This window comes from Megascapheus bottae, chromosome 1 (assembly GCF_031878675.1).
Source record: "Megascapheus bottae isolate mThoBot1 chromosome 1, mThoBot2.hap1, whole genome shotgun sequence".
Lineage (NCBI taxonomy): Eukaryota > Metazoa > Chordata > Mammalia > Rodentia > Geomyidae > Megascapheus > Megascapheus bottae.
The window spans coordinates 53016848-53029290 of record NC_143509.1 but is presented as its reverse complement, the minus strand read 5'-3'; the positions used below and the strand labels follow the sequence as shown (position 1 = coordinate 53029290).

The 12443-nt window shown below is 37.9% G+C and overlaps 1 protein-coding gene across 8 annotated transcripts in view; it reads left to right on the top strand.

Annotated features, from left to right (window-relative positions):
* The window catches only part of Acap2 (ArfGAP with coiled-coil, ankyrin repeat and PH domains 2), a 131163-nt gene that overhangs the window by 105858 nt on the left and 12862 nt on the right, over window positions 1-12443 (top strand). For 5 of the 8 annotated variants that reach the window (XM_090344105.1, XM_090344101.1, XM_090344110.1 and 2 more), the window contains 6 exons: window positions 6052-6143; window positions 8009-8193; window positions 8585-8689; window positions 9046-9138; window positions 11195-11382; window positions 11797-11906. In XM_090344105.1, coding sequence (XP_090200231.1) covers window positions 6052-6143; window positions 8009-8193; window positions 8585-8689; window positions 9046-9138; window positions 11195-11382; window positions 11797-11906 — 773 coding nt within the window. The remainder of the gene's footprint in view (window positions 1-6051; window positions 6144-8008; window positions 8194-8584; window positions 8690-9045; window positions 9139-11194; window positions 11383-11796; window positions 11907-12443) is intronic. The other 3 variants (XM_090344133.1, XM_090344141.1, XM_090344142.1) reach the window with 1 other exon arrangement.

Below are 12443 nucleotides of genomic sequence, written 5' to 3'. Positions count from 1 at the left end.
AGTTTTCTTTTTTTGTTGGGTCTTTCCCTGGTTTGGGGATGAGAGTGATATTAGCTTCATAAAATGAGTTTGGTATTGCTCCTTCTGTTTCTATTTCTTGGAAGAGTTTCAAGAGTGTAGGTGTTATTTCATCTTTAAACGTCTTGTAGAATTCTGCAGTGAAACCATCTGGACCTGGGCTCTTTTTGGTTGGCATTTCTCTGATTGCTTCCACAATTTCATTGTAAGAGATTGGTTCGTTCAATTTGTTTACCTCATCGTTGTTCAGTGCGGGTAGCCTATATTTATTTAAGAAATCATCCATTTCTACTAGATTTTCTTGTTTCTTTGAATATAGGCCCTGGTAGTATTTATTCATTATGGACTGAATTTCTTGGAAATCAGTTGTGATTGTTCCCGTGGGGTCTCTAATCTTGTTTGAGTCTCCCCTCTCCCTTTTTTGATTAATCTTGCCAAGGGTCTGTCTATTTTGTTGACTCAAAGAACCAACTTTTTTATTTATCAAATTTGTGTATAGTAGATCTTATTTCAATCTCTGATATTTCTGATTTTATTTTTGTTATTTCTGTCCTTCTGGTTGTTTTAGAATTAACTTTTTCTTGCTCCTCTTGGTGTTTCAGTTTTTTTTTTTTTTAGGTTATTTACATGCTCTTCTTCTGTCTTTTTAATATGCACTCCTAGTGTGATAAATTTGCCTCTTAGAACTGCCTTTGCTGTGTCCCATAAGTTCCTTTGTGATGTTTTTTGATTGTCATTACATTCAAGGAAGTTTTTAACTTCTTTTCTGATTTGATCTGTCACCCAGGAGTTATTCAGAAGTGTGTTGTTCAGTTTCCAAGTGATTGAATGTTTTTTGACTTGGACTGCATTGTTCAGAATTAGTCTGACTCCACTGTGGTCTGATAGGATGCATGGGATTATATCAGTCCTCTTGTATCTGCTTAGGTTTTCTGTATGAACTATTATATGATCAATTTTGGAGTGTGTTCCATGTGCTGCTGAGAAAAATGTAAAAAGTTTCACCGTTGGGTGGAAGACTCTGTTTATATCTGTCAAGCCCAGCTGGGCTATGGTGTCATTTAAGTCGATGGTGTCTTAACTTTTGTTGAGTTGACCTGTTGTTTGTTGAGAGTGGTGTATTGAGGTCTCCTACTGTTGCTTCTCTGGGGAGCAACTCAGGAACAGGGAGGGACACACAGGGCCAGCCTGTAGTCCCCCAGAGCCGAGTGAGATGGTAAGTATCGGTGACCCAGCCCTCTCCCAATTACCGGGGAAGAAAAAGCCATGCTGAGTCAGGAGTTGTGTCAGCTATGAAAGCGCATCAAATCTCTCCACTGATCTCTGTTGCTGCTCTCTTTATTGCGTCAGGCGATTAGTTATATACTGTTGGGGTAAGAGAAGGTGGGAACTGGGAAGCTAGCCAATAGGAAGAGGGCCACTGTGCTATCACTAAGGGTCTGGGGTGGACTTTTAGGTACTGGGTGGGACAGGTGCAGGAAAGCCGGCGAGACCTGCACTGCTGCGAGACCCGCGAAGCTGCGGGGGGTTCAGTCGAGTCACATACACAGAGATGCCTTAAGAGAGGTATGCAAGGAGCGAGTGCCTGGCCAAAGCCCTTCAATGGCCGCTGAGCCAGAATCAGGCCTCAGAGATGGAGGTCAGCCCCCAACATCCCACTATGATTGTGTTTGAGTCTATCTTGTTGTGTAATTCTAAGAGGGTTTGTTTGACGAATTTGAGTGCTCCCGTGTTGGGGGAGTAAATGTTTATAACTGTAATATTATGGGCATGGATTGTACCCTTTACTAATATGTAATGGCTATCTCTATCTTTATGTACTGATTTTACTTAGAAGTTAATTTTGTCGGAGATTAAGATTGCTACTCCTGCTTTTTTGCATGGTGCATTGGAGTGGAAAATTAGTTTCCATCCTTTCACTTGGAATTTCTGTCTTTGGCCGTGAGGTGAGTCTCCTGGAGGCAACATATGGATGGGTGGTGTTTCTTAATGCAGTGTGCTGCTCTGTGTCTTTTGCTTGGATTGTTCAGCCCGTTCACATTTAGGGAAATTATGGAGAAGTGGTCAGTGTCCATTGTCATTATTTATTTTTACTTCTAAGTTTCATTCTCTTTTTAACCCCTTTTGTGTTTAGTGAATTATGAATACTTGCTTCTTGATGGGGGTTCTTGATGTTCTACAATTTGTTCTTGATTAATAATTTTTGTAACACTGTTTTAGTGTGCATGTATTCATAAAGCTTCTCTTTGGAGTGAAATATTCTTGTTTCTCCCTCAAATGTAAATGCTATTTTTGCTGGATATATCAGTCTGGGTTGGCAATTGTTGGATTTCAGGTCATCAGTGATATTTTTCCAAGCTTTTCTTGCTTTTAGGGTTTGGGTGGAGAGATCTGCTGTAATTTGAATTTTTTTTCCCATTGTAGTATAGGTCTTTCTTTGTTTTTGCAGCATTTAAGATCAATTCCTTGGTATTCGGGTCAAGTGTCTTTACTATGGTATGTCTAGATGAGTTCCTTCTAGGATCTTGCCTGTTTAGAGTCCTGAAACCTTCAATAATGTATTTTCCCTTTTGAGGTTGGGGAAGTTCTCTGCTATGATTTCGGTGAATAAGGGTTGCATTCCTTTGTCCTGAAATTCTGCCCCCTCATCAATCCCTATTATATGAAGGTTAGACTTCTTTGCTGCATCTGCCAAGTCCTGGAGTTCTCTCTGGTGGATTCTGACTCATTTTTCCAAGGTGGTGATTCTCTATTCCAGCTCTTGTGTTTTATCTTCCGTTCCTGATATTCTATTTTCCATCTCAGTCAGTCTTCTGCTAATGCCTCCATTTTTGCTTGAAGTGTGGACACTGAGCTGATCAAGTCTGCTGAGAGGGTATTGAACTTTTCTTCCACTTCTCTTTTGAATTCGAAGAGTTCCTTGGAAATTTCTTGCTTTTGTTTTCATTTCCAAAATCATCTCCTTGATTTGAGTCATATTTCGTGTCTCTTCAGGTTTCATTTCTTGGGATGGTGACATCTCTCTCGTCCCTTTGCTCTTGTTTCCTTTTGGGCTTTGTGTGGGACTTTGATTATTTATGTATGTTGTAATTTGTCTTTGTGCTCTTCTAGGCATCGAGAACTGTTGTTGTAGTTCGCTCTGTGGTCGGTAGGTGGCGATCTTTACTTGGATTGGGACCGGTGGTTCTGGGAATCTGTGTATACCTGTGGTTCTCAGCCAAATTGATTCCGAGTTTGCAGTTTTTGCAGGTGTTCGGCCTGTTCCCAGAGGCTGTGTGCTGCTGCACGACTAGCTCTCAGCCCAACCAGTGGCCTCACAGTGGGCTGTGGGCTGGGTCTTAGTGCTTCAGTCTCAGCACGCTGGGTGGATGGTTGGTTTTCCTGCGCTGCTTCCAGGGGCAGGCCTTGTCTGCGCTGGTTCCTGAGTCTGGCTTCTGCTGCTTGCTGGCCTGGTCTATGCTGGTTTCTGCGGCAGTCGGGGCTGCCCGGCCCGGCGCCCTCTGCTGCGACTTTCCTGGCTTGGAGCCGGTGGTGAGGGGTGGGGGAGGGGTCCTCGCATTTCGAATTCTTTGAGAAAGTTGGATGTAAGCTTTATCTGGATTTCTTTTCCGGTTTGAGTCCTTTTCCGTTGCTTCTTGAGTTTATTGTTGTGGATTTCTTAAGATAGTTGGCTCGTGGGATTCCCTGGTTCTCTCTTTTTGTGGGAGAAAGCTAGGCAGTGTCCCCATTGTCTTGGCGCCATCTTCCTGGAAAATCTTATGAACTAATTTTATACATTTTAATCATAATGTATATGTCAATTCATTCATTGGGTAGTATAAAATGTGTCATTCTTGGTAACTTTTCCAAATAGTTTTGTTTTGCTTTGCTTTGTTTAGTTTAGTTTTGTTTTTTTGTTACTTTGTACTAGTATGTGAGCTTGAGCTCAGGACCTTAGGCTTAGCTTTCTTGCTCTTGGAGCTCTACCTGAGCCATATGTTCTATCTGGTATTTTGGTAACTAATTGGATATGGAATTTCACAGACTGCCTATGCTGCCTTTGAGCTATGATCCTTCAGGGTTCAACTGATTACAGTCTATGAGCCACCAATGTCCAGCTAGTTTTACCAGCTTTCCTAAAATCATTATAAATTATAATACCCTATTATAAATTTTTTGTCCTATGTTAATTTTTTGCAAATTAGGTTGATTTCTTTGCTATCATTTTTATTTAATTCAGTGATGTATCTATTTTCTCTAGTTCTAATGCAGAGTTTTTTTTTTTTTCTTCTTGAGAGGTGTGTCTGTGTGCGTGTGTGCGCGTGTGTGCGCCAGTACTGTGGCTTGAACTCTAGACCTGAATCTCTTGTTTGGCTATTCTGGCTCTGTGATTTGAGCCACACCTCTGTTTCTAGCTTTTTGCTGTGTAGTTGGAGATAAAAGTCTACTGACTTGTACAAAGCCCGTACTGGCTTTGAATTTCAGTCTTTCTATCTCATCTTTCTGAGTAGCTAGTATTTTAGATTGAGCACCTGCACCTAGCTTCTCTACAGCAGATTGTTTAAAAAGTACCAATTGGTATCACTACTTCAAAAATAAAAAAGTGACATATAAAATTAAGTTATAACTGCTCATAGGAAATAGCATATTTAAGACGGGGCATGATAAGTGACTCATCTATAATCCTAGTAATTTAGGAGATAAGAGAATGTTGGTTTCAGGCCATCTGTGTAAAACTTTAGGGAAGCATCATCTTAAAAACAAGCCAGGTATGGTAGGACACATTTATAATCTTAGTTATTTTGTATGTATGGAGGGCTGGTTAGGAAATGTCAAAGACCAACCAGACCCTATCTGAACAATAACTGAAGCAAAAAGGGCCGGAGCTGCAGCCCAAGTGCTTGACTAGCAAGTGAAAGGTCTTGATTTTTAAACCGAGCAACACACACACACACACCATCATAATAATGGCACCCTCAGTGTTTGAAAGAAATAGCTGTTCAAGGTGCCATCTGAGAGAGAGAAGAAAGAGAGAGGGTTAGCTGCGGGCAGGGGCAGGAAACCGGAAACCGTATCAGAAGAGGGATGGTAGTTACATAAATAACAAGACCCTAAAATAACTTGTCAGCAAGGAAACAAGCAATTTTCTTCTGCTTGCCTAATGTACACTTTCTAAGATGCCCTCTTATATTGCTGTGGTTATTAGATCCAGATAGCATTCTCATTTTCTTGCTATCTCAGCTTAGGCCATTTCCCTTTCTCACAATGAACAATCTCCAGTGTCTTAACTTTATTTTTTACAACCATGGCCCTATCATGCTAGTGTGAAGTATCCCTTTAACCCAGATAAGATCAGGGAATGGGTTGAATCACCTGCATTTTGGTGTAATATGTTTTGTCTAGTGGTCAAGTCTGGAATTGGACCCAACCAAAAGTATATGATTTGCTGAGACACTGCAAATAGGACTTGTGAATTATAAACTGAATCAGAGGTAGAACGGCAGATAAAAACTACATGATTTTAAAACATATAGCAAGGAGTTGCTTAGTTATTTGGAGATAGAACTCAACAAGAAGGAAAAGTTCAAAACTAAACTTCAAAAAGCTTGTATGTTTGAGGTATTTGAATATTTCTAGTAAGTAGATGAAAACTGAAAAGAGTATTTAACTTTAACTGATTTTCCTAGCAAATACTAACTGTACCTAACTGTATCAGTGATACTTTATTGCCCTACTTCAGTTACACACATATAGTTGTGATACATAGATGGGCAGTAAGTAGCTGCTTGTGATTATATACAGTGTATATGCATGTATAGGAATATAGTATATTGCTAGAGAAAGTGATATAGAAGTGCTCATGTTCTAGTGAAGGATGACAAAATGATACTTCAATTCTTGTCTATTTTAACGTTAAACTTCACTGTGGAATGAGTGATTGTAGGATATGCAAAAGACTTAGTGAATTGTACCTACTTTGAGGAATTTTAAAGTTTAGCTTAATTTTAGAAATTTTAATTTTATAGCTTGCTTTTCTGTTTTCCTGTCAAACAGCTTATGTGTGAGTTGGGGAATGATGTTATAAATCATGTTTATGAAGCTAAAGTGGAAAAAATGGGAGTAAAGAAACCACAGCCAGGACAAAGGTACTATTTTAATTGTCTTTAACGTGCTACCCTCACCTCTATAATCAGGAATGTAGCTGTGATTTTTATCTCACTGCAGTTGATATATACTATTGAGAACAGTGTTTGCAAGTCATCTTACTCTTCAAATCTGAGTTTCTCATTCTTGAGTATATTATTTTGAACAGGTAATTATTTATAGTCTATAGATGAAAAGGAATCTTACAAATTAAATACCTATTAAGAATGTAAATGCTTAGCTGTTAAAAGTATTTCCACAGTATTCCTGGGAATTCAAAGAGAAATAATCTGTTCATTAATGTCTTCAGTGACTAAGTTTCAACACTTAATCATGTTACAGTGTTTGACTTAATTCAGCAAATGTTTGTTAACCACGTAGGTCATGAATGGCATTGTAATGTTGAGCAAAGGTGATAATACAGGAGAGGTTTATGTGCTGTGCTAAATTGCAGTTCAGTTCTCTGTAAGGAGGCTACTGAATGAAGCAGCTAGAAAGAAGAAAGTGCCTTTGAGATAACAGTTTTTGCTGTTGGTGCTGCTTTTATTCACTATGATTTTCTTTTTTTAGTTTCAGCATTAAAGTTGTATTTGCTAAATGTTTTCATTGAATATACATATTCAATATATATTGCATAAAAATGAGCAGGAGTGAAAAAATGGGGGAGAAGTAAGGAAACAGTGACATTGATCAAGTATTGTACTTGGTCTGGGAGTGTGGCTTAGTGGTAGAGTGCTTGCTTAGCATGCACAAAGCCCTGGGTTTGATTCCTTGGTACCACATCCACAGAAAGAGCTGGAAGTGGTGCTGTGGCTCAAACAGGAGAGCACTAGCTTTGAAAAAGCCCAAGGACAGTGCTCAGGCCCTGAATTCAAGCCCCAGGATTGGCAAATAAATAAATAAGCAAATAAATAAATAAAAAGAATTGTACTTATAACCTGGTTTATGGAATTGTACAAGTACTTCATAATAAGAAAATTTAAAAATTTTCATTTGCCAGAATCTTGTGCTGAATTATTAGCCCTCTAAGCCAGTACTATTTAAATATTTGCTAAACATAATTGAGATACTGTTCATCTTTATAATTCAGCCAAAGGCCCCATCCCTAAATTTTGGGTGTGCATTTGCGCATGTGTATGTGCACATGTGTGTGTGCATGTGCACATGCTGTGCGTATGCATGCATGTGTATGTGTGCACCTGGTGCTGGGTCTTGAATTCAGGTTCTGAGTGCTTTCTCTGAGGTTTATTTTTTGCTCAAGGCTTAGCACTCTGCCACAGAGTCATGGGTTTCTCTGCAGGGGCTGGTTTTGAACAGTGATCTTCATATTTCAACCGCTAAGTTGCTAGGTTTACAGGCAAGAACCACTCATACTTGGCTTAGACTTAAGCATTTTAAAAGGAGATGTGGGAGAAAAACTACAAGACACATTTGGTGTTTTAAGTCAAAAGTTTAAATATAATGCTTTTATTTTCACTTAAGAATGCTATTATGTTTTGAAATATTTTATGAAAAGTGCTGGTTCAATATGAGACTGTCTCTGAGTTAAAATGAATTAATTTGATAAAATTTTCCTTAATATTTTTATTCTGTAAAAAGCATGAGGATTTATGTAAAAGTAAATACATAAAATTAAGAAAAGAAAGGATGCTATGTAACCATTTGTGATTTTTCAGTTAGGCAATTTAATTTTGAAACAATTAATTAGAAATTGGCAAATGAACATGTTGTATAAGAACTGTAGCTGATTGTCTTAACTAGTTTTGCAAAACTATTTTGTTTAAGTATTCAATAATTAATGACATCTTTTCAGTATTAGCCATACTTAGCATTAAGCAGAATATCATAACATTGTTATGTGTACCAGACAGGAAAAAGAGGCATATATCAGAGCTAAATATGTGGAGAGAAAGTTTGTGGATAAATATTCTCTGTCATCGTCACCTCCTGAGCAGGACAAAAAGATTATTTCCAAAAGTTGCGAAGAAAAGAGGCTGAGCATTTCTAAACTTGGACCAGGTGATCAAATCAGAGCATCTGTCCAAAGTTCAGGTATTATACCTCTTTTTCTGTGAATATAAATACTATCTTGAATTAAAGTCACTTTCCTAATTTCTGGTTTAGAAGCAATAGTAGGTTTCTTTCTTGCTAAGCACTCGTTCCTTTTGCATATCCTAAGGAAAAACTGGATTTCTGTGTTCTTTAAAGAGTTAACTTGAAGTGATACCATGACAGTCCACATCTGTAAGTAATGTGGAACTGCTTTTAAAGTGCAAGGGGAGATGGGAATTAGAAATCTGCCATGCCAGAAGCCCCAAGTATCTGATTAACTACCTGATTTCCTTCCTATTTTTTCCTCTTGAATTTTTCCCAGTAACATTTTTCTCCTGCCCTTTCCCTTCTTATGGCCTGCTTTGTGCTTTGCTAACTTGCATGTCCTCAGTGGTTGCTGTAAATAGCGACGAGGCCAGGCGGGAGTCTCTGTTCTGTCCTGATGAGCTAGATTCACTCTTCTCCTACTTTGATACTTCTTCAAAACTGCGTAGTAGTAAGTACTACTCTTGTGGAGCATTCCAAGTCTGTGCCAGTGGTCATTGTGCGGTGTGGCCATTTCTCTAGATGTTACCCATTGTCTCAGAATTACATATTACTTATGTCATGCAATAAATCAAGTTCTTTATGACTTCACATTTTATGGGGTATTAGATGTGATATTTTTGTGAGTGATTTATGTCACAATAAGCTAAGTATTTAAAAAGTTAAAATTGTATTAAATTTTCTACTGGTGGTGGCTGAGTTCATGTTGACATTTCAAAAAAGCTCATTTCAAAATCTCTGGTTGTGGGAGATGTTGTTCTGAATGGTGTGACTTTTAGTCACTAGCCAATTTTTCTTTTAAAACAGTCAAAAGCAATGACAGTGGGATCCAGCAAAGCTGTGATGATGGAAGAGAATCTTTACCCTCCACAGTGTCTGCCAATAGTTTATATGACCCTGGTAAGTTCTGGTGATATTTAGTGTTAATTGGTATAGTTTATATGACCCTGGTAAGTTTTGGTGGTATTTAGTGTTAATTGGTATAGTTTGCTGAAAAAGGCATGCAGTAAATGCCAATTCTCAATTACATATTTTCTAAAGGAAATAGCCTATTGGAAGGTAATAGGGTAGGAGTAATACAATAAAACAAAAAGCAGCTTATTTTTTTTTTAATGTTTGGAAGTTCTTTGCTAGTTCTACATTCTTTCAGGCCAATTGCTGTGCACCTCAATTGCCTTGACAATAGGTAAGGATAACTTCTAGTCCATCTGTACTGTCTTAAATTTATTCTCAATTTTGCTGTCTCTCTTCCCCTCCAGCTCCCTCTTTCCTCATTTCCTTCCCTTTCACTACCCTCTCATGTTTTCTTTCCCTCTCATTCTCCTTTTTCCTCTCTTCTCCCTTGGCCCTCTGTTGGTAGTTCTGAGCTTTAAACTCTGGGCTTTATGCTTGCTGGCTAGCCATATCTCTAGCTTATTATTCTTTTGTCCTCTTGCGGCTTTTTTTTTTTTGATGGGAGGAGTGGTTGGCTTTGGTTTTGGGGTTCAACTTTGTACCTTGGCACTGTTCCTGAGCTTTTTTGCCCAATGCTAGTGCTCTATCACTTGAACCATGCTCTACTTCCAACTTTCTGTGGTTAATTGGAGAGAAGAATCTTAGAATTCTCTTCCCTTCCCTGGGGCTGGATTTGAACCATGATTCTCAGATCTCAGCTTCCTCACTAGCTAGGATTACAGGTACCAGGCACCCAGCATGGCTATCTTATCAGATAAAAAAACCAAACAAACAGCAGTTCCATTCCATTCTCATTGGAGAATGGCAAGTGCTTTATTCCTATTGTCTCTTTTCCATAATTTCAGTGATTTGGGTCTTGCAGTAAGCATTTCTCAGGGGATTTGAACTGGTTAGTATGCATATTGTGATGGTATTAATTCATCTTAGGAAATTAGGCTTGAACCAGTGGTACCTACTTCAGGGTTTTTTTTTTTTTTGTTGTTGTTGTTGTTGTTTTTGGTCATGGGACTTGAACTCTGAGCCTGGGCACTGTCCCTGAGCTCTTCAGCTCAAGGCTACCACCCTACCCCTTGAGCCACAGGGCCACTTCCACTTTAGGGATTCTTGTTGCCACTTAAGTCCATGTGTATGTGTGTATGTGTGTATGTGTGTATGTATGTATGTATATGTATATATATATATTTGATAGATAGATAGAGCCATCTAAAAAAATTTCATTCATCCATTCATGTGTGTCCGTAATTAAATGACGAGGCATTTGGCTACCTTAAGAGAATCATAGTTACTTCTGTTTATCCATGCTTCATTGAATTTCTTTACTTTGACATTAGCTAATTTTTAACACAGCATTTAACTCATCTTGAATACTTACAAGACCACAACGTCTTTATAAAGAAAGTTGATACTTGAGGAATGATTAAGTCTATAGAAAAAGAGAAAGTTGTGTGTAAATGCATCTTATTATCATTGCTTAATGACATCAGAAACTAACATTTCACCGGGCTTGGTGGCTCACGTCTGTAATCCTAGCTACTCAGGAGGCTGAGATCTGAGGACCGGCAGTTCAAAGTCAGCCTGGGCACTAAAGTCCATGAGACTTTTATCTCCAATTAACCACCAGAAAACTGGAAGTGGTGCTGTGGCTCAAGGGGTAGGGTGGTAGCCTTGGGCTGAAGAGCTCAGGGACAGCGCCCAGGCCTCAAGTTCAAGCCCCACAAGCAACAAAAAAACAAAAACCAAAAGAAACTAATATCTCAAATTTCATACTGTTTTTTAAATTGTAGTAAAGTACACATAACAAACTAGTCTTATTATTTATCAAACCAATTTTAAATGTACAATTGAGTGGCATTAAGGGCATACATATATTCACTTCATTTTCTCATCATTTTCACCATTCACCCAAAGACCTCTTTTCATCTTACGAAGTAAAACTCTGTAGTTACTAGACAAGATCCTTATCAAGATCTCATTTTTATTCAAGTATTTGTTTGCTTTTCAGAAGGGGAGAGGCAAGATTCTTCCATGTTTCTCGACTCTAAACATCTTAATCCAGGACTTCAACTTTATAGGGCTTCATATGAAAAGAACCTTCCTAAAATGGCTGAAGCTTTGGCTCATGGTGCAGATGTGAACTGGGCTAATTCAGAGGAAAACAAAGCAACACCACTCATTCAGGCTGTATTAGGGGTATGAATTGAAACAAAGAAGTTTTTGGTAGAAAAATATAAACTATCATTCATTTTGAACATGGGTTTATTATTAATATTCTGAGGTGGGTTGGAAAATAAAGAGGATTCTGTGTACTTTGGCTTTGTGATAGTGGTGGTGGAGGAGTAATATAAAGAATTCTGATAATAAAAGTAAAATGAGAGTAGAAAATGTTGCAAAATCACAAATGGCAAGTAACTCTTTACCAGGAAGTAGTTGTTGGGAAGAAACAAATACAACTTAAGTCTTCTCTGCTTTTGCTAGGTTGTGTGTTAGAGGTGAGAAAATAGAAGTGCTATTTGAATAAAATTATATTGTTTGAAAAGTAGAAATTACTATTGTTTCTTGTTGTTTGCATTGGTACATTGTTGTTACCTGCTTTGTCTCTTTCAGGGCTCTTTGGTGACATGTGAGTTCCTCCTACAGAATGGTGCTAATGTGAACCAAAGAGATGTCCAAGGACGAGGACCGCTGCACCATGCAACCGTCTTAGGACACACAGGGTAACTGTTGATTACATATTCGTGTAGTTTTTATTTGAAAAAATATTTCAAAATTTTGCACTTTCTTACTTTGAGGTCATTAGGTGTTTGTAAGGAGATGCATTCATATGACTTACGTTTCATGATGGAATTATAAATGAAAAAAATTTATTAGATGAAATCTACAGTTTCTTTCCAGATATGAAAATTACCTTGACTTGTTATTAAATGTATCAGTTTTTATCTTTTGTCTATTTCTGAGATTGTGGTCATTTGGAAACCTTGAGTGTGTGTATTTATGCATACATTATCTATGCACACATAGTCTATTTTAGGAGAATCTTGTAACTTTGTAATTATTGTTTTTTTTTTGTTGTTGTTGTTTTGTAGCCGCTAGTCAAGTTATATAAAGTAGTTTGAGAAACTGACAGTTTAGCTTATGGAGTAATATTAATACTCAATAAAGCCATAAAACTAGACTTCTATAAAAATGTTGACTTTGTACACTATTCATAGATGATTATTTACTTATTTGGGGAGGTACTAGGGCTTTATTTC